The 27,779-nt window shown below is 51.2% G+C and overlaps 1 protein-coding gene across 1 annotated transcript; it reads left to right on the top strand.

Annotated features, from left to right (window-relative positions):
* Window positions 1–3,343: 3,343 nt before the first annotated feature.
* Window positions 3,344–24,436, top strand: Ttc22 (tetratricopeptide repeat domain 22). Its single transcript, XM_005326026.4, has 7 exons — window positions 3,344–4,312; window positions 16,692–16,747; window positions 16,935–17,050; window positions 17,727–17,845; window positions 18,652–18,813; window positions 21,335–21,487; window positions 22,001–24,436. Exons 1-7 carry the CDS (start codon window positions 3,746–3,748, stop codon window positions 22,532–22,534), a joined length of 1,707 nt encoding a protein of 568 aa, XP_005326083.2. The 5' UTR covers window positions 3,344–3,745; the 3' UTR covers window positions 22,535–24,436.
* The last annotated feature ends 3,343 nt before the right edge of the window (window positions 24,437–27,779 follow it).

Genomic DNA, 27,779 nt, shown 5'->3' with positions numbered 1-27,779 from the left:
GATTTGTCAGTCCACAAAAAGTGTTAAGGGTGTGTCTACCCACAACAGGCACAGGTTAGCCCTCTCTTCCTTTCTCCTACCTCACCTCCCACCTGTGTCCCGTGATTGTGTTAAGAGATTGTCTATTATCTTCTCCATAATCACCTTTGAACCTCCCAAGGGCCTTAAGCAAGGACTTGGCAGAAATCTACACCCTATTCCAGGGTGACAAAAACAAAGCCCAAGAGAGGTAGGATGTGCATGCACCAGGTCCTGCATCCAGTCTCTGGCAAACTAAACGAGAGGCACAGTGGGTCTCCTTCCAGGCCCAAGCTGGTATTTAAATAAAGGTGGCCCTCAAGCACAGCCCACAGATGGACATTTGAGCTCCAGGCCTGGTGGGCACATGGCCACAGCTGGTAGAACTGCACTTCTAGGCTGATAGTTAGAGGCAACAGGCCTCAGGAATACACCCAAAACTGAGTCACCTGGGCTCAGCCTTTGCTCCTCCCCAGCAGTAGAACTTTAGGTAAGACACTTCCTTCTCTGTATTTCTGCATTCTTATCTGCAAAATGAAGCTGATAAATCTGTCTCTATAGGCTGCTATGAAAAATAAGTGACCTAATTTAGGTAACACTCCCAGTATACTGCAGGAGCTCAATAAGGTCATTCCCAGTTCTTGGAAAGAGATCTTGCAGAAACCTCCATCTAACAGACAGACTATCTCATCCACTCCTGGCACAGTTCACATCACACAGTAAATGCTCAATAAATATCAGTTGAGTGACAAGTGAATGGATAAATGAACGTAGTCCAACTTCCCTGAAGCACACAAATCCTCAGCAACTGTCTGCTTCCTAGCTGGTGGCTTTAGGTAAAATACCCTCACCAAGCTTCAATTTCCTCACCTGGGACAGGTACACAGGGCTGGTGCTTCGTGGAGGAGCTGTTTGGAGGTGTCCAGGAGGTGTGTACACTGTCAAGCCCTGTGCACTGAGGACCTTCCACCAGCCGGGGTCTGTTCACATGTGCTCACAGAGGCACAGACCTGCCCGCAGAGGCTCTGCAGCTTCTCTTTGGGCCTGATCCCTGTGGTTCAGGGACTCATGGAGTAGTGACAGAAGAGGAAAGCCAAGGTGCACTGGGCTGGGAGTCCCCTGCCAGGCAAGCCGGAACAGACAGGTTGAGTCAGCTCTTCAGCAAGACAGCCTGCCGGAGGCAACCCCCTGCATCCCCAGCACAGCAACTTCCCTGTCCAACAACTAACTCATTCCCTCCTGTAGGCACTATTCTAATATCACCCGACTCTTACTGTACAGAAAAGGAAACTAAAGCTCAAATAGAGAATAAATTGTCCTGGTCATATCTGGTCAATTATATAGGTCACATAGCGGACATGGGACTCTAGGACATTTGAGAGCTTCCTGGCTGCAAGGCTTAACCACCAAGACCTGGGAGCCCTGTGTCCTGTCACTGGATGTAACCCAGTCTTCCAGGCAGGACTGAGGGTTCTGAGTGGGCTTTGGCTGCTGCCTTTGGTCCTCATTTCCTATCACCTCTTCCCCAGGTTCTATGAGGTACAGCCACTGGGGCTGTTCTGTCCCTAGGACACACCAGGCACAAGAGGAACCTGTGACATTTTCAAACCTTTTCTGCTTTTAAAAACACACACAACTAACCTCCTTCTCCTCCCAACTCCTACTCATCATCTCAAAGTCAGATCAAAAGCTGAGCCCACCCATCAGGATGGTTATTAGAAAAAGAAATAGAACAAGACACATGTGGGCAAGGATGTTGAGAAATTGGAACTTTTGTGCTTTGCTGGGGTGGAGAAAATAAAAGATGCAGCTGCTTTGAAAACCAGCATGGGATACTCTCAAATAATTAAACATAGAATTACCATATGATCCAGCAATTCCATTTCTAGGTATATACCCATAAGAATTAAAGGCAGGAACCCAAATGTCTATTTGTATAATACACCTCTGTTCAAAGCAGCATTGACCACAATAACCATAAGGTAGAAGCAACTCAAGGGTATACCAACAGATGAATGGCTCAACAAAGTGTGTCATATACAGACAATGGACTATTACTCAGCCTTGAAAAGGAAGGAAATTCTGACTCATGCATTATGCTAAGTGATCTAAGCCAAACGCAAAAGAATAAATATTGTATAATTCTACCTACATGAAGTACTAGGGTGGTCAAATGCATAGAATGAGGGGACCCAGGCACTGGGGGAAGGAGGGAATGAGGGGGTATTGTTTAATGGATAAGGAGTTTCAACTTGGGGAGATGAAAAAGTTCCAGAGATGAAAGGATGATGGCTGCACAATGATGTGAATGTACTTAATGACCTTGAACTATACCCTTAAATGATAAATTTTATGTTAAGTATATGTTGCCACAATTTAAAAAAAAAAAAAAAAGCTAAACCCTCTGGGAATCCATCTCTGATACCCCAAGCAGTTGAAATAAGATTCATCTCATGATTGCCAGAAATTTATAGTAACAACTCCTTACTAAAAAGTATTAAATGTATTAAATACAATACCTAAAAATCAACAGGTTAAAAAATTGTACCAAAATGTTGATTTGATTTACCTTTCTATTGCCAAGGCCAAATATCTCCCCTAACTTCACTGAACTGGCTATATTTCCTCTTTTGAGAAGACTGGTGTATTTTTCAAGATGATGAGGCAGCAGCTGATGGTGGGAGCCCAGTCTCAGGTGGAATGAGGAGGGATCCAAAGTCCAGACCTGAATCTGTAAGACTCAGCCTCTAGAAGACTCCACCCTGCAGCAGGGAGCACCACTGCCCGGCCTGCAGGCCAGAGGTCAGGGGATCTCTCCAATTCTGACAGGAAGACTGGCCAGAGCAAGAAAATTAGGGCCATAGGTGGGGTGCAGGACAGGATTGGGGCCAAGGGGAAAGAATAGAACAGAGTTTTATCCAGAGAAGCCAAGTATCCGGTTTACCTCCTCTGGTAACTCCCTGCCCCTGGGGTAGAAACTGTCATCCTCATGTCACAGAGAAGGAAAGTAGAAAGAATGACCAATGATGTGTTATTAGGGTTGGAGAAATGGGATTAGAACCAGCACATGGAAGCCATAGTCTTTCCACAGGGGCCACTGCTGAGCAGAGAGCAGGCAGAGAAAGCCCAAGGGTGAATAGTGGCCGAAGGCAGAGAGGAGGGAGGTGGCAGGCTCTAGAGAGAGGAAGAGCACAGAGGAACTGCAGAAAGGATGGGACAGCATCAGAATCCAGGGTGGCTTCCGCAGTTGGAAGGGCCAGTCCTGATAGCTCAGCTCACACAGGGAGGGCGGAGCATCGCCCGCTGAAGAAAGGCTAGGCCAGCCTTGAGCAAACTGGGTTCCAGGCCTCTTTGGGCACGCCCCACTTCTGTGACCTGGGCAAGTCCTTCTCCTCCTCTCAGCTTGTTTCCTTTTCTGCTGGGTAAAAAGTGAGAATCTGCCTTTTGCCTCCCACCAGGGTTTGCGCGCCCCGCATTTGGCGATGCACCTGTTTTTCTGGCACACCTGGTTGTGCAATGCCGACGTCTAGCTGAGCAGCGAAAGCGGAAACAACTTTAGGGAGTTCCCCAGCCAGCGCTGGGACCCACCCACCGGCGGGAGGCGCTGGGGACCTGGAGACGGGCGTGCGCTGGGGAACCGTGACTCACTCTCTTCGGGGGAGACCCCGTCCATTGCCCTCTTCAGCCTCGGGGGCCAGAGCGCGGCTAGAGGAGCAGTGAGACAGCCATGTCTGAGCCCGAGGTCGCAGCCGACGACCTGGACGCCTTCATCGACGACCTGGACTACCTCCCGGGCCACTTCCACCTGGAGATGCAGCTGAACTTCGAGCCGCGTTCGCCGGCCCCGCTGCGCGCCCGGGATCTGAAACTGCAGCGGGAGGCCGTGCAGCAGGAGCTCGAGCTGGCGGCCGTCCCGCAGCGGTCGGCCGTGTGTCACCTGCTGGGTGCGTTCGCCTTCTACCTGGAGGAGCTGGACGAGGCCCGGGAGCGCTTTCTCCAGGTGGTCCGCGAGGACCCGGGCAACCTCAATGCCTGGGCCAATCTGGCACATGTGTACGGGCACTTGGGCCAGGAGGAAGAGGAGGAGGCTTGTGCCGCGCGACTGGCTGGTCTCATGGGCCTGGCGGCGGACCCGGAGGCACCCGCGGACCCCCAGCTCCGGGCTGCACGCTGCCTGGCGGAGCAGGGCTACGCGCACGGCTTCGACGTGGGCTGCGCCAGCCTGAAAGAACGCGCACGGGTACTGGCAGCTGGCATCGCGCTCTATGACAAGGCTCTGGACTACGGGCAGCAGGTGGGTGACACCCCCTTCCTTCGGCTGGAAGGGCTGTGGTCATGGTCCTTTGGTCTGTAGGGTTGCCCCCTGCCCCAAAGTCAACCTCAACCCTGGCCTTTGGCCTGTGGAATACCTTTCCAATGTGCATCCCCCATTTCCGTCCCAGTCTAAATCCAAAGCTTTGCTTTTTGGGCTAGGGAGAAGACCTTAGCAAGGCTCCTGGTCTAAGTCCCTCCTAAACACCACAAACCCTACCTGGCCAATCCAACCCTCACCCTTGCTCCTTCCAGCAAGTACCTGTCCTGGTGCCTGTGCACATCCACCTAATTAAAGGCACAGCCAGACAGCCTGCCAGAAACTCAGGCATTCCTGCCTCTTCTCTGCCACCTGCACATCCATCCATTCAGACCCCAAAGCTTGTCCACTCCACCTCCTGTACCTCTAAGGTCCACCCACTCCTCCCCAGCTGCCCTCAGCCAGTCCAGCCTCCATAATTGCCCACCTGGACCTGTGTAGCTGCCTTCCTCCTCTGCGGGGTTCTGCCCTCCAGCTTGACCCTTCTCCTCTATGCTGCCAGGGTAGTGTTGCTCCACCTTGCTGGCCAAGTCCCTCAGCCCACTCCCCGCTGGCGGGCAAAACAATCCTAGGCTCTTGAGTGAGCTTTGATGCCCACCCTCCCCCCTGGGGATTCCCCTCTGTCCTTCCTCTGCAAGTCAGGCTTTTGCCACATTTTACTTCCCTTCACTCCCCTCTAGGGAAGGACTCACCTTGTTTTCTCAGCCCCTTCCCTGGGTGCTCTTCTGCTCCGCCTCTCCAGTCTTGAGTTTGTCTCTAGAAAGCCTCTGCTGGCTCCCCAGGCAGGGTCAGAATCTCCCCTGGGCTCCCATAGCACTCCCCCTTACTGTCTGTTTACAAGTCTGCCTCTCTGACTCAATCTTGAGGGCTTTGAAAGAGGGAACAACATCCATCTGGTTTACTACTGTAAACCCAGTAACTGGAACATGGTAGCATTTGATAAGCATATCTTCAGTGGATGGATGTACAGCATACGGCCTGCTACCGAATACATACTAGGAATACTAGTCATCTACTGCTGAAAAAAAAATACCTACCAAATTTAGCAGCTTAAAGCAATAAGATTTTATTCTCACACAGTTTGGGTGGGGTTGTCAGCTCTCTAGGCCTGGCTTAGCTCAGGACCCTTAGGCTGTGATCTCATCCGAAGTCTTGCCGGACTGGGGGACCATTTGCTACCAAGCTAGCTCACATGATTGTGAGTAGGATTTAGTTCTTCGTTGGTTACTGGCTGACATCCATGGCCTTTGTCATATTCTGTTCTTTAGAAGCTAGTCAGTAGGTCTATCCCACATTCACAGGAGGGGATTACAGAAGGTCATGAACCCCAGGAGGTGGGGGATCTCTGGGGGCCATCTCAGAAGCTGCCTGCCACATGAAGCATCAGATGATGGATAAATGGTATGGAGGGCATTTTCCTCTTTTAGGAGAAAGGCCATGCTAGTTCAGAGGGGTACCATGACTTTTCCATGAAGGCCAGTATAGTTTTAAGTTTGTGATATTTAAATAATTAGGCCAGGCATGGTGATGCATGCCTGTAATTCCAGCAGCTCAGGAAGCTGAGGCAGGAGGATCTCGAGTTCAAAGCCAACTTCAGCAATTTAAGTAATGACAAATTTTCACACATGGGTAGCACAGCTCAATTCACAAAACCTCTGAACATCCCCCCACAAGTGCCTTTTTCTCCAAAGTTCACAGCTTCTCTAGGGGGAAATGTGGCTGTTAACATTTGCAGAGAGTACAGGTTGGAGGACAGGGACTTGATTTAAGGACAGCAGTGCAGGAAGGAGCCTCAGAGAGGAGACTACAGGTCAGACAGTCCAGGTTCAAATCCCAGCTCCCCCATGCTGACACCTCTAACCTGTGCTTATCATCTCTAAGGTCCTTTCCCTCTCTGAGATGGGGATAACGATGGTATGTCTGCCAAAGCTTTCTCATCAGTAATATGGAGGTACTTCTCATTTGGTTGATGTCATAATTAAGAGTTTCTATTTGTAAAGCTCCAAGAGGGAGCCTGTGCAGAAATGGACAGGGTCACAGGCGACCCATCCATCTCCCCAGCTAGGAAGCGTCCCCTGGCCTGAGCTGGATGTTGATATGACCATCACCTGGGGCCAGTGAGGACCCATGTCTCCAGTTTCACACTGTAGGTGCTGAGTGTGGTTGTTGCTGCAGGTCACAGCAGTGGAACAGGGTCTGAAGAGCTCTGGTCTCAGAGCCAACAGGCTCCCCTCTTAGCCACCGAACTACCCACAGAGAAGACCTCTCTGCACTGTGTTTTCCCCATCTGCAAAATGGGTGCAGAAAGTGGGGGACCATATGGACCCTGAGCTCCATTTCTGCTCTCTGGAGGTATTCAGTGTGGGGAGGTTTCCTGGAGGAGGTGAGTGGCAAGGCAGAGATTTAGGAATAGTGAGCAAAGGCCAGCTGCCCCCCACCCCTGCATAGTCAGCACAGCCACAGTAGGAACCGCCCAGTGAGTGAACACCCAGAGGGAGTAGGAAGCAGGGCACCCAGCGCCCCAGGGAGGGAGCCGTTGCTTCTGGAGGTGTGGCTGCCAGGCTCTGGGCTGCATTCCTGGGCCTGTCCCAGCAGCTGCTCCTCAGTTCTGTAGAAAGCAGCTGTGACCAGGAGAGAGTTGGGGATGCAGAGCCCCCATTTGTCCTCTGAGGAGTACACAAGATCACACCTATAAAAATCATCACAGTCAGGACAAGGAGGGTGATTTTGGCAGTCAAGAGGCTCAGGGGCATCCAGCTCTGTTATTATTTTCTTGTGTGGCTTTGGACAAGTCACTTGTCATCTCTAGTCTCAGGGTCTACTTCTCAAGCATTTGTCAGTATTGATCTCAGCCAAATGATGAAGTGAAAGTGCCCATAAGTAATTCTGGGGACATCCAAGAGGCATTTCTTGAACTTCTTTACATTTGTTGAGCACCTAGTATGTGCCAGGCCCTGTCTTGCAAGTTCTTGCTGTGAAGAAGCTTCTGGACAAAAGGTGAAGGAAGCATGCATTCCTTCATTAGCTTGTCTTACCTGAGCCCTTCTTGGGGAAACAGAAACCAAAGGGGCAAATCAGAGATGTGTCCACAACTGGCTGAGGTCACATGCCTGTGTCATGTGACAGTCATCTCTTAAGTACTATACAACCCGAGATGGCACTTTCTGAACCAAAAATGGGGCCCCAGAGGCTGACGAAGAAAATGCACTTCAGGGACATGGGGACAAAAGTGTTGGCATCAGCAGTCCCTGTGGATGGAGTGGCAGTGAGGGACTGCAGACAATGAATCCTCTACTTGAGCAAAAGAGACTGAAGGGAAGCTTCTGGAAGAGACAAGTGCACTGGCTCCCAGCAAGCCCTGGTGTGTGCAGAGGCAGGAGGGCTTGATCAGGAGCAGGGGAGGAGGCCTGGAAGAAGGCAGTGCAGGCCTGCACAGGAAGAGCACACAGCAGCTCTGCAGAACAGCTGATGGGTCTCCCTAAGTGAAGCAGGGTCCCGCCTTCCTCAGCCCCCATTTCCTCTTACGGAAGTCCCAGGAATTGGACCCTGCTTCATAGCAATTATAATCTACTTGAGGTTCCCTAAACATACGGCGCTGGCTGTCATCTCCCTCTGCCTAGAAAGAAAACTCAGTTCACATGTCACCGCCTCCTCCTGAACACCTTCTGAGTCCTTGAGTGGAGTCCCTACATGAACCCTGGGGTCCCCATTACAGACATAGGAACTGAGGCACATTACTCGGCTCCCGCCCACCTGCCTTCAAAGATTTGCTCTTTTGAAAGAGGTCAAAGAAATGGGGATGGGATGAAGGGATCAGGGGACACCTCTCGCACGTGGCCTCCAGGAAACCCAAGGCAGATCAGTGTCAGAGAGACGAGGTGGGTAGGTTGCCATGGGTGAGGGGGGCCAGGGAGGATGAGGCAGGAGGTGGAGTCAGCGTCGGGGCTGTTAGAGCAAGAGTTCTGCACTTGGACAGACCAGGTTAAAATTCTGCCTCTGTCACCAGGTGGCTACAGGCAGGTCACCTCACTTCTTGAGGATTTTTTTCCTCATCTGCAAAATGGGGTTGTAATGTGGATCCTCCCAAGGCTGCTGGGAGGATCGAGGGAATGTGAGGGTACCAGGCAGGTGGGGGTAGGAGCACACCTGGTTCCACCCACCCCCTGGGCCCTATGCTTCACTTTGCCATTGCTCTTTAGCAGGGTCATTGCCAGCCTCTGGCTTATCTTCAGGTGAGTTTTGTCTTGTCCCCTGGAAGGTGAGCCCTCAGTCTTGGGCCTCTCTCCGTTGCCTGCGCCCCCCACACCCAGGAGCAGTTTGGACCATTGTTAATGTAATTTAGTTGAATAACTCAATTCTAAGTCTTAAAGACCTCTACGATTTTTAAATAAAAGATAGTTTGAACTACTTCCCCTCAACAACAACAACAACAAAAACACATGTCCCAAGCCAGTTTAGTTATTGGATTTTCCATCCCCCTTTTCCTAGAATATTGGGGACTTAACCACATGTGTGCATGCACACACGCCCGCATGCAGGTCTCTCGCCCCTGCTTCTATCCCAGGGCAGGTCCTCAGTAATGACAAGGATGGGCCCAGGGCCATGCCCATGTGCTGGACATCGTGGCCCCTTTGATTTGTGTTCAGACCTCCCAGACTCCCTGCCATCTGGGCCTGGGGATCCCCTACCCACAGAGGTGCAGTGACTTGCTCAGGTTGACCCAGCCCCACCCCCACACTGTCCAGATTTCATTCAGCAGCCAGGCAGGAGGGGAGGGAGGTGGCCTTGGTAGGCCAGCCTCACACACGAGGGTGTGGGCCTTGCAAGGTGAGTGCACTCAGCACTCTGGGGACTGGCAAGACTTGAGAGTATCCTGGGCCAGCGACCTCAGGGTCCCTGGTTTGTGTATATTTGTCACCACAAGTGCACACGCATGCACACACACTACTACAGTGCCAAGTGGTTTGACTTAGTTCAGCTAGCAAAGGAAGTAGATTAATTGAATGGTGAAAGTGCCACCAGGCTGTCTCACTTGATCATCACAGAAATGCTGGGAAATTGGATCCATCATTGGTCCATATTACAGATGAGCAAAGAAAGGCTCAGAGAGGTATAGTGACATGCCCAAGGGCACGCAGCCAAGAATGGCTGGCAGGAACTAAACTCAGGTCTGTTGAACATCTAAGGCCTGGCTGGGAAACAACATTCCTGAGGCTCTGGCTCCAGACTTCTCTTGGCCTCAAGGCCATTCACTTTTGCATATCAGTGCTTCTGCTGTGAGTTTGCGTCTGGCTTCTCTCCCCATTTACCTCATAAATTTGAGAGCCCTGAATGCTGGGTCTCCCCCTTCTAATGGATACAAGATCCCAGAGCCAAAGCTGCTTTTAGCATCGTTCGGCCCAAGTACCTCTGAGAGGGGAAAATGGTCATTACCTGAGCACAGCATAGCATGGACCCCGGGTGGCACTGCAGAGTAGGGTCACACTGTTGTTACTCCAGAAGGCAGGGGACTTCTTCAGACCCACCCAGCAGCGGCCAGCACTAGAGTTGGACTTGGACCAGAACTAGACAGGAGATGTCTGATGAGGAGGACAATGGGGTAGAGAAGTGACTCAGTGCAGCTCAGCCAGCCGGGGAGCCAAAGCAAAGATGGGCCACAGGAACTGTGTCCTAGACAGACCTGAGACCAGGAAGAAGTGGCAACCGGGGGCTGCCGTCCACCTACGCAGCGTAAGTTCATGAGAAACCATACAGGGAACCCAAGACAGGGCCGAACTTTACTTAGCACCCAGTAGCACCCAACCCCCGAAGTCCCTCTGCCTGGTCACACCTACCGACCCCAGCAACAGTTGTAGGGGCAGAAGCTGAACCAGTGGCCTTTCCCAGATCCCTGAGGGGCGAGGGGATCGGCAGTGCTCCTGCCCAGGCAGGAGCAGGAGTGCAGGAGCATGGCAGTGGGGGTGGGAGGAGCTCCCTCCTGGCTGCTCTGTGTGTCCCTCAGGTGGCAGGCGCACCAGGCAGGCGGCTTCATGTGCTGTGTGTGCATCTCAGAGGATGATCCAGTCATGCAGGAAGGACGGAATTCCAGGCCTGCCCTTGTGACTCTGACTTGTGCAGTGTCAGCCTTCTCAGGGTCGGCCTGATGAGGTGGGAAGAACAGCGGCGGTGGAGGGAGGCAGATCTGAACTTGACTCTAGACACTTATGCCCTGGGCTGGGGGCTGGGCCAGTGGTTTTTTTTTCTTAGTCTATTTCCTCATCTGTACTGGGAAGAAAATGCTATATACCTTCTAAGGCTGCTGTGAGGATCCAGTGCCACTAAAGTGCCCAGTGACCCTAGAGAAGTGTTCATTCTTGTCATTTCCTCTCCTTGAGAGAATTAGTCAGCTCCCAGGAACCAACTCTGGAATGTGGAGTGTAACCATTAAGGGCAAAGCTCAAACTGCTAGGCAAATACTTGCCCCAGGAACAAACAGGATGTCTGTACTGCCTGTCTGATGCATGGAGATGTATAAGCCCTTGGTATGGGAAAGATTTTTTATTGAAAAACTTTAAAATAGCCAAGCCCCAAAATGTTCCCTTCTTTTGAGTCCAACCTCTTAAAAATTTTTTAGTACCAGGGATTAAACCCAGGGATGCTTAACCATGGAGCCACATCCCCAGCCCTTTTTTATATTTTATTTAGAGACAGGGTCTCGCTGGGTTTCTTAGAGCCTCACTAAGTTGCTGAGGCTGGCTTTGAACTCATGATCCTCCTGCCTCAGCCTCCCAAGCCACTGGGATTACAGGCGTGCGCCACCACACCCTGCTTGGGGCCATCTTTTGAAGAAAATGGAATGTTTAAGATTCATCCTAGAACCAGAGTTAACACAAACCTGCTCCTGTAATGGCTTATCCCATTCCCACCATTTCTGTCAGGTCACCTGCCATTGTCACTTACCCACCCAGTTATAGGAGCTGGTGTCTTCAGGCTTCCCTGTGGACTATATTCCTTTGATTCATTTAAAAAATGAGGCACCTGCCGGGTATTGTGGCACACACCTGAAATCCCAGCGGCTCAGGAGGCTGAGGCAAGAGCATCCAGAGTTTGAAACCAGCCTCAGCAACTGTGAGACACTAAGCAACTCAGTGAGACTGTCTCTAAAAAAAAAAATACAAAATACAAGAAAAATGAGGCACCTGCTAGCTGCATTTATTCCACTGTCCAAAGAGAGAGCCTAGCACAGTGGTTTTCTTCACCATGCAGTAGAGGGCCTGTGAGCAGCTGGCTGGGCCACCGCCCCAGCAAATTTCAGAGTGATGGGTCAAGAATTTGCATTTCTGTCAAATTCCCAGGCAACATCCACGCGCTGGTCTGGGGCCAATGCTTTCAGCACCATTATTCTACAGTAGTTACATGTAGGGACCATGGAGTTAAAGTTGCTGGGTTCAAGTTCTCCTAGCCTCCAGCTGTGTCACTCTCACTCTGGGCACAATACCTGACTACTGTGTGCCTCAGCTGCTTCATCTGTAAAATTAGGATAATAATAGTCCCTGCCTCATAGGTAACACTTGAGAGAGCCAAAGGGGTTAATATACATAATGGTGTGTCTAGTGTATAATACGTGCTCCATAAAATTTCCTCGTATTTGTATAGCAGAAAGGGGATCCTCCCGGGTCCATGGTTACCGGGGCCATGGGGCTTTTTACCATCTTGCCTCAGTTTTCCCATCTGTACTAAACACTCCACACAGGACATTCTGAGAATCACATGGAATCATGCAAAAGCACTTTGTAAATAGTAAACACTGTGCAAACACTAGCTCTCTGCAAGCTAGATGATGTGGGAAGAACATGAACTTGAAGTCAGAGAGAACTAGCCTAAAATATCAGGACAAGCAGTCAGATCTCTGCTTCTTTTGATCTTGGTTTTCCCATCTCTGAAATAAAGAAAATAATGACAAGGACCTCAGAGGACCTGGGAAATGACCTGAGAACCCCTCACTGGGGTCTGCCCTTCACTCTCACCTTCAGTCAGTATCAGGGTTGCAGATTTCACTCCAGGGGCATCATGGGCCTCACCAGTTCCCTCCCACAAATTTGCCACAGGACAGCCGCCTTCTCGGAGACCCCTCCAGCTGAAGCCTCGACTCCCATGCTGGCCTCACACAGAATCCCCAGCTCAGGGACTAAGGAGATCATGAGGTGTCCTCCAAGAGCCCACATCAAGCAAATCCTGGGGAAATACCTCTTTCCCAGAAGCCAGCCTGTGAGCCTCCTCTCATTCAGCCTCCAACCCCTGGCCTCTGGGAGTCATAAACCCTGTAGCAGCATTCCTTGCAGGCAACTTTATTCTCCAGGAGAGGTGAACAACTCCTCCCTTCTGCGGGAGGGAGGGGCAGCCAGAGGCCTGTTTAATTTAATTTAACTGCACTGTGGCTTGCCAGGTTGCCCCGGTAACCGCTGCAGCTGCTGCTTCTGCAACAACCAGAAGAATTTTTAAAGAGACAGCCCATTTACAAGCAGGCCAGAGTTGCACGGCAGAGCGAACAGCCTCCACCACTGCTGCATCGCAGGGGTAGAAGACGAAAGCCCCAGCATATCAAGGACTTCAGCTAGATCTGTTTACTCCATTAACTCCATCTCAGTTCCACTGACCTCGTCTGTAACTCCACAAGCCCTCCTGCAAACAGCACTCTCAAGTGGGATCTGTTGAGGGAATTTGGGATTTGTCACATAGATGTCACTCAGCTAGATCCTTTTTTGAAAATCAAATTTTCCAAAAGATTCTTGGAAGTTTGGAAGGCGTTCACTTCTGGGCTCTACCCCTGCAATTCAAGCACACAGCCACCAGGTGGTGATATTGCTTGCTTAGTGAAAACCATAAGGAAGCTGAACTGTTGGAAGATTTTCAACAGTGACCAGTGAGGTGTCCTCCAAGAGCCCACACCAGGCAAATCCTGGGGAAATACCTTTTTCCCAGAAGCCGGCCTCTGAGCCTCCTCTCATTCTGCCTCCAGTCCCTGGCCTCTGGGAGTCATAAACCCTGAAGTAGCATTCCTTGCAGGCAACTTGATTCTCCAGGAGAGGTGAACAGCTCCTCCCTTCTGCAGGAGGGAGGGGCAGCCACTGGGTTCTAAGTTCTGATGCTAACAAGTGTAGAACCTTGGGTAAGTCACTTCACCACTCTAGTCTCAGTGTTCTCAAATACATAATGAGATTGATAAGACAACTGAGTGTTGTGGACTAGCTTGGGGCTAGAACTATGGGAGGCACAGGTTAAGTCCTAGTTCTGTCATGCAAAAATGCCTGGCTTGGGCACAAAATTTAATTTATTTTGGCTTGAATACCAAACGAGAGTGACTGTGAACCAGGAAGAGCCCTGGGGACAACAGAGCACTCAACTTAAACACTGGGAAAGTTACCTGGGACCCCACGGGGTCCTGCAGTCCTGGGAGACATGAGGTACGGAGAATGGGATGAGGCAGGGTGTCTCTAGACTCTGGATCCTGGGACCTCATTGCCCCATAGGGCACCAAAACAGGTCTCAGTGGACAAAGCAACTAACTTAGAAACTAGAGAAACTAACTCAGTTTGGCTCCAAAACAGGAGAAAGGGAATAAACATTTCTTCTGGGCCTGGCACTGCCCTTGGAACTTCCTGGAAGCCCATAGTGTCACCCTACTTTGCAGATGAGGGCATAGCCTTCAGAGGCAACTCATCCCCAGGGTCATACCTCAGGCCAGGCCTGTGGGACACCCAGGCCTCTGCCCTGAATATCAGAAGCCAAAGTCCACTGCACCTACTCCAACTTGGCCTCACCCCTTGCCAGGAGCACTGAAGATAGGTCAGGGCCTCTTTCCTGCTATGACTATTCAGCCAGCCACAAAGCAGGCTGTGGTCAGAGTCCTGAGATCACACCAACAAGTGGCCAGGTAACCAAGGCCCCACTACCTTTAGCGCTAACCGTGGTCAGGCCTTGACTTTATGTCCAGGTCTTTGGTCAGTGTGGCCCACAGAGGGTGCTCCATAAATCCAAGCCCCTTCTTCCTTCCCACATCCCCTGTAAGGAAAGCTGACAAGGTGATCCAGCATCCTACCCCCTCTTTTTGCCCTGGGAAATGTTCCCCACTTCTGAAGGAGGCCCTGACCCTCAGGGCCTGCACCTCTCCCCTCCAGAGAGCACTCTTCTCAGCTAAAGCCCCAGTGCACTTATTCCCATCTATGTGACAGATGACCCTTCAAGGTGCTGTGAATATAAAATCACACTGGATCTTGGCACTCCCCAGCTCACACTCCTTCTGTGACTCCCCACTGCCCTGCAGATGAGCTCCTGGCATGGGAATCCTTCCCAATATGCTCCTGCTGACTTTTCCCCTGTGCCTTACCACCGGGGTCTATCCTCAGGGCTGCCTGCGGATCCTGCCATTCACACTCGTTTTCCTCTGAGTTTGGGCATAGGGTGGCCTCTGGGAATGCCTTTCCTCGTGGTATCACCTGGGTGATTCCTCTCATCCTTGAGGACCTGCTCGAGGTTGCTTCCTCTGGGAAGCCCCAGGGAACTCCTGGATTGGGCAGATACCTCCTCTGGGCTCCCAGGGCACTGATAGATCAAGGGCCCCTCAGGATGGGCCTCATCTTTCCTCTCCTGTCCTCATTGCTCAGCCTAGGGACACACAGAACAGAGAGCAGGGAAGTGTAGGCTAAGACATGCTGTCGGTGGGTCCTCCTCTGCGTGCTCTGGCTGGGGCCAGGGGTCTCAACCCGATGGGCAGGCGCCACTCAAGTGAGTCTCACGCATGAGGTCTCCTCTCTGCATTCCTCCCGGCTCCTAGTTCATCCAAGGTCTCCTTGCCAATGTTGACCCCCCCTCACCCAATCACACATACAGCTCCAGGGTGTCTGTTTCCACACATCCCCGTGTCTCTGTTCATGCCAGGCCCTCGGTTTGGGGGTGCCCTGGTCTCCATCCCACATAAGGATCCCTCTGAAGTGCTACTGCCCACTTTAAATCCACAGCCTTGGGCTGGGGATGTGGCTCAAACAGTAGCGCGTTCGCCTGGCATGCAAGCGGCCCGGGTTCGATCTTCAGCACCACATACAAAGATATTGTGTCCGCCGAAAACTAAAAAATAAATATTAAAAAAAAATTCTCTCTCTCTTTAAAAAAAAAAAAAATCCACAGCCTCTAACTGGGAGTCTTTGTCCATCCTGCTGCATCCGGGTCCATATTGCTCTCATGACCTTGATCCGACTTTACTTCCTACTACAGTTTTTTGGCAATTCATGTGGCAAAGGGAGCATGGGCTTTGGAGCCAAAAGGCATTGGATGCCCAGCTCTGATGCTCTCAAATTCTGTGACCTGGGGCCAGTCACTTTACCTCTCCAGGCCTCAATATGTTCACCCATAAAATGGGGCTAACACCTCCCTCCTGGATTGTGGGATTGAGGTGATGGTATCAAGATCCTGTCCCACAGCCAACACAAAGTCGAATCCTGTGCCTGTTATTGATACCTGCGTCTGTTTCCCGAGCCAGCTTGGGAGCCTGTTCAAGTCAGGGTGCAGCTGCTGTTCACTGTCACGTCCCCAGAGCACCCGCCCAGCACCCCGTGCTGGAGGTGTTCGGAATGCTGCTGGGTGCATGGATGATGGGGGTCTTGAGCTGAGGAGGCCACAGTGGGGGCAGGGAGTGCAGAAGATCAACCGTGGGCGATGAATGTGGAAGGAGGGGCTGGACTCTGAGGCAGAGCTGCGGATATGCACTGGGGGTTTTATTGGTTTTCATTAAAATTCCTTCTCGAGGCAGGAGCAGCTACTCCCATAAATAACGGCATAAATATTTTATCTGGTGCCCAAGTTGGTCTAAATGCACAGCAAGGTTGGCAAGAATAATAATGGGAAACAGTCCAGGGGCGTCCTGGGCTTGGGCTGAGGCGGACTCACTTAACATGCCTGAGGGGCTTTCTCAGGAAAGTGGGGGCTGAGGGAAAGCAGCACAGGAGAAGTAACAAGAGCAGAGGAGAGAGAAGGCAACCCATGGGGTGTGAGCCCCCAGTGGGCAGCCAGAGCCTGGTGGAGGAGCCAGGGCCAGGAAGGAAAGGGATTCCACACCTACTCTGTGACAGGCACCTCAGTAGGGGTCACACAGCTTATCTTGTCAAATCCTATGTGGTCAGGGAGGTGAAGCAACTTGTCCAAGGACACCCAGCCAGACACTGGCAGAGCCAAGATGATCATCAAAGGTGTGTTAGGCTAAGGCCCTTCGATTGTGCCTCCTGCCTCTTGGGGTTCAAGGTGGACAATGGCCTCCATAACAGCAGCATGGCATTCTCTGCTTTCCCAGATCCCGATGGAGGAGAAAAGGGGCTGGTACTTCACCATGGCAACCCTCCTCATCAGGTCAGGCCAGGGGTGGAAGGGGGTGCAGGACTGGGGAGGTGTGGCTCCGTTGGCTGGGCCTGGAACCAGGCAGCGGGTGGGGGCAGAGGTGGTGGAGCCCATTCCAGGTGAGGGCTTCTGGAGGGCTGCTCACCTGGGGGTGGCGGGGAGGGGGCGCCGACCAGCCACAGCCCCTTCTCGGCCACAGGCTGGATGGCATCTTCCTGGAGCAGGGCAGCCAGGAGCAGAAGAGGCTGCCTGCCTTCAACCGCACGCTGACCCTGCTGCGGCAGGTCCTCAAGTCCTCGGACCCCCGACACCGAGGTAGGGACCCCAGGGGTGGGCGGAGTGGCAGCCTCTGCCCCCACCGTCCTTGCACCTGTCACTGGCACTGCTGGCCTGGGGCACTGTCCCCACGTCTGGCACTGTGTCCCTTTTCTTTCTCCCTCCCTGTTTGTGTCACATGCTCATTTCTTTACCTCAGGAGCCCTCCCACCTGGCCCCAGGGAACACCCAAATTACAAATCACTACAGTGACACGCTCCCAAAGTTCCCAGATGGTCTCAGGACCTGGAGGGAGATCTTGTCCTGCTCCAGCCCACCACCCTCACTCTATGGTGGGAGATGAAAGTCTGCTTGACCGGGTGTGCGTGAGAGTGTGTGTGTGTGTGTGTGTGTGTGTGTGTGTGTGTGAGGGAGCCATCTTCTCTAAGGCCAGAAGCCAGAACAGGCGCTGCACCCACCCAGAGAAGTCAGAAGAGAGCTATGACCCTGAAGTGAGGTTCCCTAGGTGACACATTAGACTCAGAATGGGCACCAAAACCTGTTCATTCACTCCCTCCCATGTCCCCTTGTTCCGCTTTTGTTTCTCTCTGCCACTGTCCCTTCTTTTGTCATCATGGGTGCCTTGAGTGGAGCTGTCTCCGCCCCACCCCTGGCTCCCCTTCCCTTCCTCCCCCATCGCTGCTTCCTAGAGTCCCTCTCCCACCCCCCACCCTAGCGCTGGCCTGGTGCTATCTTGGGATGCTGCTGGAGAGGAAGGATACCTTCTCCACCACCCCTATGGGCATCCACGACTGTGGGTACTCCGGGACTGACCCCTTGGACTGCTTCGGCAAGGTATGTCCCCAAACCGTGCAACCCCTCTGCAAACTGGGGCGGGGGGGCTCTCCTCGAGGACCCATGGGTTCTCTAGATGTCATTCCTCCACCATGTGTCCTACAAGAAGGCACTTACTCCACACCCCTCTCCACCCTTCCCCTAGTTCTAAACAAAAAGGGCTCCTTTGTGGCTCTTTTCCTCTGCCTAAGACTAAGTCCTTCCCCACATTCAAGCTGGTCCAAGCTCATTTCTCCAGCCTTGACATAGACCCTCAGACTTCTCCCCTGAGGCCAGTGTCCACATTGTTCCTCTGCAGGGTTCCCTCCCTCCCCAACCACAGTGGCACAGTGGAAAGAAGATCTCTAGCTGGAGTTTTCTTACCAGTTCTGCTCACAAGCTGTGTGGCCCTAGGGCAAGCCACTTAGGTCAAGCAGCAGTCAATTCCAACATAGGGGGAAGTGCTGAGGCCCAGCTAGAAACATCATAAATATGGGAAGGGGCTGACTCTGGCTCCTCCTCTCACCCTGGGAATATGGCAGAGCACACATGGGAAGGAGGGTTTACCTGGGGTCTAGAAGGGTTTGCTGGCCATGACCAGGGAACAGGGCAATGAGCTGGGCTCTGGGAGCTGAGTATCAGTGGATGTACCCCAAAGGTGTTGGGTTCCATGATATGACTGACATACAGCAGGTAGGTGTGGAGTTAGCACACGTGTGACAGGACTCTGTGCAGAGGTGGGGTCCCTATGGTTTAGGCGCCATTTATCCAGGCTGGCAGACAAGCAGACAATACATGGTTTGTCTCTACCCTCCTCTCTTATCTAGGCTATCGAGATTGCCAAGGACCAACCTCCTATCCTGAATCACCTGGCCAAAATCTTCCACTTCCTAGGAAAGCAGGATATGGCCATTGGAACCTGTAACATGGCCCTGGATGTCCTACGAGATCCAGAGCTCAACTGGCAAGCATACTGCACAAGGGCCAAGGTGGGTCACCCACAGCGCCTCCCATTGGGAATCAGGGACCAAAGACCAGGGGCCATGACCCTATTGCCAAAGCCCAAAGGGCCACTTAGGGGTCATCAGGGCACGCCGTTGTGGTCAGTAAGGTTGCTGAGGTCAAGAATAGAGGAGCCTCTTCCTACCCTTCTGCAGCACCTGGTCTGGAGCCTCCAGACTCCAGTGGAATCAGACCATTGAAATCTGGTCTCTCCAGCTATGATTGTGGAACCTGTGGCAAGCCACCTACCCCTTCAAACCTCAGTTCCCAAATCTGTAAGATAAGCTAATAACACCCATCTTAAAAAGCTCTCAGAGGCTGAAGCACAGCACCTGGGCATGGCAGGTTCTTTTGGAAAGTGGGAGATTCCACTTTAAGTGGAGGTAGATTCGTCTGGTGGCTCAGAGCTTTGGTCCTGGACACAGAAAGTCTTGATTCAAATCCCGTGTCACCACTGACATGCCATGGGACCTCTGACAAAATACTGGGGCCCAATTCCTAAACCTTGGTTTCTTTATCTGACCCTAGATAGTAGTACCTGCCTCACAGAGTGGTTCTGAAAAGTGAATTAGATTCTATGTAAAACTCAGCACCAAGCTTGTTGTAAGAGTTCAGAGGTGACTGATGGCTATTATTAGGTATATTTTTAGCTGATCAGCTGTCTCTTGTGACAGTCCCCTGCATAGTTTTTTAGGGCTGCAAGTTACACATTCCAGTGAGAGCTGCCCCCTCCCATCTTTCCCCACTGGGCCCACATCTGCCCTCTGGAGCCTCACAGAGGCCATTTGCCTGGGGACAGCCCAGGAGCTCCAAGTTTACTATGTGCCAAGCGAATAAGCAACCCTCTTCCCCCTATTTTTTCCACTAACTTTCACGTGACCTAATGGCAAATCTGCTCCTGGTCTTGGTCTCCACAGCTTAATTTCCTGCTCCTAGTGCCATCAGGGACTAGGGTCAGCATATTCTTTCACTGTAGTTGATATGGTTAATATTATGAATAATAAGAATATTAATCATAATACACCATAAAACATTCCTATAAAACTCTGCATTTCTGCATTTCACCAAGCACTTTCATGATTGTGGTCTGATTTAATCCTTATAAGAATCTGAGAAAGACCGGACCTATGTCAGTCTACAAATGAGGCCACCAAGGCGCAGTGAACATTCCCAGCGATCTGCTCTCAAATAGCCAGAACCCTTGGGCTATGGCTGTGACGCAGTGGTACGTACAGCTCTTGTCTCACATATGTGAGGCACTGGGTTCGATTCTCAGCACCACATATAAATAAGTGAATAAAATAAAGGTCCATCAACAACTAAAATATATATATTTAAAAAAATAGCCAGAACCCCAGCCTTACTTTCCTCACTCTCTCGCCTTGTGTCTTAAGCTTGCTGCTTCCCTGTAGCTCCAAAGGTCACTTATTATTTAGATGTCCAGAGGAGGAAGGAGCAGGAGGGAGGGACTCACATGATCTATGTAGAACCCTTGGACCACACTGTGGCCCATAAACTCAAACCTGGACATGATGGCCTCACCCCTCCCTCTACTCATGTCTCTCATTCTTTTCCAGCCCCACTGGCCTGAGCCTCCATCTAGAATGCTCTTCTCCCAGATATGTGATTGACTTCTTCCCTCACTTCCTGCAGGCCTGATAAAAGGCAGTTTCTAGAGACCTTATTGAAAAGGTCAACCCCCTGCCAATACTTTCTATCCTTTTCAGGTTTGCTTTTTTTAATATTTATTTTTTAGGTGTAGATGGACACAACACAATGCTTTTATTTTTATGTGGTGCTGAGGATCGAACCCGGGTCCCACCCATGCTAGGGGAGCGCTCTACCGCTGAGCCATAATCCCAGCCCCAGGGTTGCTTTTTCTTAACGCCAATTACTCCCTAACACATTATTTAACCATTTATTATGTTTATTGTCTTCCTCCCTCAGTAATAACACATGAGTTCCAGGAAGGCAGGACTTTTGACATTTTGCTCTGCACTGTATCCTTGGGCCTGGAACAGTGCCTGGCTCAGGATGAATATCTGTTGAAGACGTGAACAAGGGAACTGGGCGTGTGCTAGGGCCTAACTAAAATATGATCTCTCAGTCATCAGGAAAACTCCCAAGGGAGGTATCAGTGTACTAACTTTTCAGAGATAGAAAATGGGGCTCACAGAGGTTGTGTGACATCCTCCAGGTTACATGGTTAATATGGGGGGGGGGCACTCGATACATGTTTGTTGAATGAATGAATGAATGAATGAGGGCCACTTACTTCACCCAGTCCTCTCATTGTACAGACAGAGAAACAGGCCCAGAAAGAGGAGCAGCTAGCCCAAGTTGCCACAGGACCAGAACCTAGGATTCCTGGGTCCCAGCCTTAGGAACTTCCTGCTACCCCACAGAACATCCCTATTTGCTATTAATAAAGGGACAGTCTTCTTGTAGGACAGAAAGAAGGGAGGTCCTTACTTGAGTACCTTCCCTGAGCTAATCCTCTGCCTGCAGATCCACATCAGAGCCTACCTGCACGACCTGACACGGGCCAAGATGGGGCTTGGGGGTATGCCGGACAGGAAACACCTGGCCTGCGCCAAAGCTGACCTTGAGGAAGTAGTCAAAGTGTGCCCAGGCCTCAGGACATACCTGGACATTGGCCAGGTAAGGCAGCCTCTTGGCTTGATTATCGAAAAGATCATTTATAACCTACTAACTCCCTGCCAGGCTAGGCCCGAGTATGAGGACATAGATAGGAATAAGGGGCATCCTCCCACCCATCTCTTCCAGCCATGGGGAAGATGAAATGAGATAATGTGTGTACCGTGTTTAGAAGAGAGCCTGGCTCTCTAAGCACTCAATAAGTATTCTTTACCCAAAAGTGACTACTATGCTCAGGGGATAGTTACCAAGAGGTGATAATATCATAATTTTACATATGAGAAAACCTGGGTCTAGAGATTGACTTGCTCAAGGTTATATTTGGCTGGAACTGGAATCCCGATACTGCTTCTCCTTTTCCAGGGGCGGGGGCAGCTACAGAGTTTAAGAATTGCTGCTGTAGGGAGGTAGGGAGGGTGGACCGAATGAAGGAAGTTTTTTGGAACCAGCTTGAGGGTGGTATGATCCTGAGGGCGGTGTTACTGGAAGGAAGGCTCAGCGGCCCCCCCACCCCAGGTCTACTACTACATGGGCGTGGACGCCATGCGGGAGCTGCTGGCGGTGGACGAGGCGGCTCTCAACCAGGCGCTGGTCTTCCTGGCCAAGGCCGGCGAATTCGAGCTGGGCGCCACGCTGCCCGAGCTGCAGCTGCTACGAGGCAAGTGCCTGCGCATCAAGGGCGAGGAGGCCAACGCGGCGGCCTGCTTCAAGCGCGCCGTGGAGCTGGACGACATGGGCTCCAGCCACACCGAGGGCTTCGGATGCCTGCTTGAGGCGCTGCTGGTGCAGTGGAGCCAGGCACAGCTGAGCGACGGCGAGCTGGGACTTGAGGTGGACGCCTGGCTGCGCCGCGCCCGGGGCAAGTACCCGGAGGCCTGTCTGCGCCAGGAGCTGCAACGCGTGTGGCGCGGCCACACGGATGAGATGCTGGGGGTGGCCGGGGCCTTGGTGGCCCAGGGACGGCCAGCGCTAGTGCGAATGCTTTTCGAAACCATGGAAGTAGAGGGTGAGAGTGGAGAGGCGCGCAGGCGCCGTGCGTTCTCCTTCTGAGTTGCCGGAGTCCAGGCCCCGCCCCGCAGAGGCCCCGCCCCAGGTTCTGAGGCTGTTCTAAGCACTGAAGTTGTGCGCCCCAGCCACCCGCAGGCTGCTTGCGGTAGCCAATCAGATTCCTTTTCCGAAACTGAGAGGTGAACATTGAGACTAAGGCAGTTCGAGCTGCCCACTAAGGCCTGACTGCCAGTTTGGGGACTCTCATGAGCCATTCTCTATAAGAAGATAAGGGGTTGCCGGATGAGAGAGTGCAACACCTGTGATCCCAACTGCTGAGGCAGGAGGACTGCGATTTCAAGCCCGCGCTGGACAAATTGAGGGAGACCCTGTCTCAAAAAACGAAAGACTAACGTTGACTGTTGACTGCAGTCTCGGGTACTGCAGCCGGAAAAAGTTCAGAGTGGAATCAAGGGCAAGGTGGCACAGTGAGTGGGCTAAGGCAGGGCCTTAACTTAAACCTGGGTGCTCAGTCCTTTCTCCACCTCCTACCAGTTTTCCAGCAGGTGTCATTCTTGGTCGGCCTGGTTCCAAAGTCCTCTGGAATTCCTTGAAATAGAACTTGTCAATAGAACCTTTACTTGACTTCTCTGTTCTGGAGAAAATCTAGGGGCCCCACCCATTAGGACATGCCACCTACTCTCAATCTTGAATCTTCTATGAGAGAATGAGGGAGAACTTGGACCTTTCTGGAATCATCATCACAGAATCTTTGATGTGGAATTTTGTCAAAGACTTAGTAGACCTGATAGCCACCAAAGTGTACAAGGGTTGAGCTAGATTCTGTGGTCTCACACACAGGAACTACTTTAACCCCAAATCCCAGATTAAGTTTTTGCCAGACACCAGAAAAGCAAGATTTATGATTTCTTTTGCATCTTTTTCTTTCTTTGAAGAGCTATCCTCCCTGCATTGTTCATGGCCATGGTCCTCAGGCTCCACCAGGGACAGGGCTCTATATTGCTTTTTGAAACCAAGGAACTAGAGGGTGAGAGTGGTAGAGTGGCACCATTCTGAAGTACAACACTGTCTGACCCCTTCACTAGGCAGATGGGAAACTGAGAGTCACAGAAGGGAAGCATTTGCCCAAAGTCCCACTTTCTGTGTCCTTGCCTTGAATCTGAAGCTTACTTTCAGCATTTTTAAGGTTTGGAAAAATAATAGTAAGCTGATCAATGCTAAAACATTGTTATGTGTTAAAGGTTTGTGTGACACTTGTACCATGGTGCACTCTGATAGTCAATGTTTTTAACGCCACTGATGCTTTCCAGATACCTAGAAATCACACAAGGAGGCCACTTTGAGGTAGCTGAATTCCACCTCAGGCTCACCATGGCTCACCATTTGGGACTGTGGTATTCTCTCCCCACCTCCTTCTCTTCTCATTGCATCAGAGGCCAGGAGGTGACTCATCAGTGGGCAATACTTGTGGCCCTTTTCTCCCTTCATCCTGCCCACTCCCATCCTTTCTCGACCAAGACCATGACTATGACCTTCCTTAAAATGGAGATGCATTTCCTTCCACTTCCCTACTGGCAAGATTTAAAAAGTTGCTGAAGTTGGTGCCCCCACCTCCAGTGTTTCCTTCCTTGCATTTCTTGTCCCCAAGTTCATTCATGCGTTTCTCCCTTCATTGCCCCTGCCTCCTGTCATAACCTTTTTTTTTTTTTGAACCAGAGATTGAACTCAGGGGCACTTGACCACTGAGTCACATCCCCAGCCCTATTTTGTATTTTATTTAGAGACAGGGTCTCACTGAGTTGCTTAGTGCCTTGCCATTGCTGAGGCTGGCTTTAAACTCGAGATCCTCTTGCCTCAGCCTCCTGAGCCGCTGGGGTTACAGGTGTGCGCCACAGTGCCTGACTATCGTAACCTTTTGAATAAAATTTCTTTCTGATAACCTCATTCACACTGATCATTTAAATGATTAACAAACACCCATTCTAGTTTCCTCAGGGCTATCTGCATATTAACCAAAAGCCAAAAAGAGGTAAGAAATCCCATTCCCCAGACTGCCTACTATGTGCTAGGCACTTCATGTGTGTAACCTCACTGAATTCTCTCACTCACCTGAAGGGTAGGCATTTTACAGAAATGAGGATACTGCGACACAAACAAGGCCACAGGTAAGTGTGTGAAGAGCCAGGACTTGAAGTGAACCACCCTGTTCTGTGCCTCCTCCTGAACACAGCCCTGCAGGACATGTGTCATCTTCCCTCCAGAGTTGGCTTTTCCAGGGTCCTGTGAGCACCAGCCCTACCTGTTGCTCTTCCCTCAACTCCATTCCTAAACTGCCTTGCCTTTGGACCTTTCCACATTTTGTTCCTCCACTGGCTTTTTTTTTTTTTTTCTGGTCATTTCTATCCCAAGTGCTCAGCTCCAAGGCACCTTGTCCAGGAAGTCCTGCACTGAGCTTTACATATAAGAAAGTCTTAGTTTTTGAGGTTGAACTGAGCAAACCCACAGCAATGAGCTGGCACCTCAATTCCAAACAGGTGTCTCTATTGCTAGGTTCACAGGACTCAGGTTAGGGGCAGGTCTGCAGCCTAAGGTCCCTTAAGGTCTGAAGATCAGACAGAAAATGACTTTTCTTCCTACCTCCTATCCAGCCTCACACCAATCTCCTAGTTCTGTGATTGGGAAACTGAGGCCCAGTGGGCAGAGACTTTTCTAAGGTCAAGCTCAAAACCACCCCCAGACTCGTGGTCCACTGCTCTCTGTCCTCCTTGCCCAGTTGGCTTCTTTCAGACCCAGGAGGATGACAGCCCTTCCATTCATTTACTCAACAAATATTTACCAAGTGCTGGCCAATGCCAAACTCTGGGGCTACAGTAGGGAACAAAACAGAGCTTGTCCTTGCCTTCAGGGAGTTCACAGCTTAGACCATGAGGAACAGTTATTGGGGTCTTATGGGTCATTGCAGGAACTTTGGAAGACCTATGGGAAGCTATCAATGGTTTTAGATGGCAAAGCACTGTCCCTCCTCCATTCTAGCCATCCTCAGCTAGGGTGAGTAGCCTTTCCAAAGTCCAGCAGGGTTGGGGAGGAGAACGTGGCTGTCCCTGGGGCCCAGGACCTGGTTCTTGACTACCCCTTTTAAGCAAGCCATTGCTCAGGCCAGGCCTGACAGTCCTCTCAAATGGTGATCTCAGCTGCTTGGGGAGGCGGCTTACAGCTTTAAGCCCAAGGGACACCTCTGCCCACTATGGGGCTGGGAGGACAGCTGTCATGCAACTGAAGTGGCTTCTCAGGGAGCACTGCAAAGTGAAAGCCTTAGTGGCCACACAATCAGAGCAATGAGAATGGAGCCTTCCTCAGGGTCCAGCAGCCATCATTAGGCAGCCTAGCACTGGGGTTCAGCCGGCACGAGCGAGGCATGTTACAGATGGTGAACATAGTCGAGATCCCCCAGTTACAGGTTCCCAGAGTGTCAGAATTGGAAAGAACCTTAGACATCACCTGTCTCAGCCTCCCATCTACTACGAAACTCCTCCCCACAGTGAGTGTTCTGGAAGAGGGTCTACACAATTGCACGCCTTTGGAAGAGAAGCAGTTCTGGACTTTATAGAGGAATCAATTCATTTTCCAGCTGATCTACATCTTCTGAGTTCATCCCTCTATTGAGTTGAAGTTGTCTTCTCTGCAGTTTCTTTCCTCAATTCAAGTTTATCTTCTGAGGCCATGCACACCCTAATAAGCACTTGGTCAGAACACTTGGTCCTTGGCCCCTATTCTCGCTTTCTGTCATGGCACCTGGTATGGTGTTGGAGTTGTTCAGAGGGTGCCTGGCTACTCTGCAGCTGAGCTCTGGCCTGGCCTCCAGCTTCCAGCCCCAGCCAAGTGCTTGCTGCTGAAAGCAGAACAGAGCGGGGCTTCTCCCTGTCTCCAATCAGACCCCAGGGAGCATCCCGTGTGGATGATGGTGGCTAGATGCCAAATGAAGTGAAATATCTCCTTTTCTCAGGCTGTTAACTTTTTTTCTTGTTTAAGGAAGGGGAGGATAATGACATTTAGCACTTTACAACTCAGCAGTAAAATGAGCAGATGGAAACAGATCCCCTGCACGGTGGGCATGCTTCCAGCAGGAAACCCTCCTCTGCTCCATGGGCCAAAGTCCCTGTCGGGCTTGCTGGTGGGCATAGAATCACAGTGGCTCCTCTTCCTCCTGCCCCAATTCCTCCTGCTCCGGGCCTCACACCTGGCCCTACACCTGCCCCTGGTAAACACTTCTTTGCCTCTGCTTGCTCTGTCCAACCCAGCTAGAGCACTTGTCATCCCAGGTCTGGTTGGAACACAATCTCTCTGTTAGATGAGAAAGTGTGTTCGTTAGCTTTTCATTGCTGTCACAAAATACCTGTGAAAAACACTTTATCAGAGGAAAGACTGATTTTGGCTCACTGTTTCAGAGGTTTCAATTCATAGTTGCCCAACTGCATTGCTTTACACCTGAGATGTGGCAGAACATCACTGTGGAAAGGCATGGTGAAGGGAAGTTGCTCACCTCATAGTAGTTAGGAAGCAGAGAGAGATAAGAAAGGGCCACCAACAGGACACAGTCAGAGGGCATGCCCCCTAGGACTTCTGTCCTTCAGCTAAGCCCCACCTCTAGTCTTCTCCCAATAGTCCATTCGGCTCTGAATCTCTCAATGGGCTCATCCATGGTGAGGCCAGAGCCCTCATAATCCAATCACTTCCCCAAAGCCCCACTTCCAGACCTTGGTGCTGTGGAGACCTGGTCTTCCACACCTGAGCCTTTGGGGACATTCTAGATCTAAACCATGACAGGGATGAGGAAGAGGGAGGTGATCCTGATGACAGAGTAGGAAACAGACTTCTGTAGAAGTATGGGGAAATTCCAGCTGTCCACAAAAGGACAATTGAACTAGGCAGGGTTGGTCTCCCGGGGAGGTCATAGAGAATCATTGCTGTCATCACCATCAAAACAATTTGCTGAAAACATGCCATGGCCAGGCAGTGAGCATGTGCTCCTGTGCCTCAGCCCCTGCAATGCTCACAAGCCCATGATGCCCATCAGCATTATATATATATATATATATATATATATATATATATATATATACACACACACACACACACACACACACACACACACACACACACTCAGAGAGTTTTAATTAGCTTTCCTGAGGTCCCTTCACTCTGCACAGAATGGCAGGCAAGCTAAAGAGTACTAATGAATGGCTTTTTAACTCTGGGGGCTTTAGATTACTTTCTCTTCTAGCACATA

This window comes from Ictidomys tridecemlineatus, chromosome 11 (genome assembly GCF_052094955.1).
Source record: "Ictidomys tridecemlineatus isolate mIctTri1 chromosome 11, mIctTri1.hap1, whole genome shotgun sequence".
NCBI lineage: Eukaryota > Metazoa > Chordata > Mammalia > Rodentia > Sciuridae > Ictidomys > Ictidomys tridecemlineatus.
The sequence above is the reverse complement of the archived record's forward strand: the minus strand, read 5'-3'. Positions and strand labels throughout refer to the sequence as shown.

Coding starts and splice junctions, on each gene's coding strand:
- Ttc22 (XM_005326026.4), top strand. CDS start 3,746: ATGTCTGAGCCCGAGGTCGCAGCCGACGACCTGGACGCCTTCATCGAC. Junction 17,051..17,726: donor CTCGGACCCCCGACACCGAG/GTAGGGACCCCA, acceptor CCCCCACCCTAG/CGCTGGCCTGGTGCTATCTT. Junction 18,814..21,334: donor CATACTGCACAAGGGCCAAG/GTGGGTCACCCA, acceptor CTCTGCCTGCAG/ATCCACATCAGAGCCTACCT.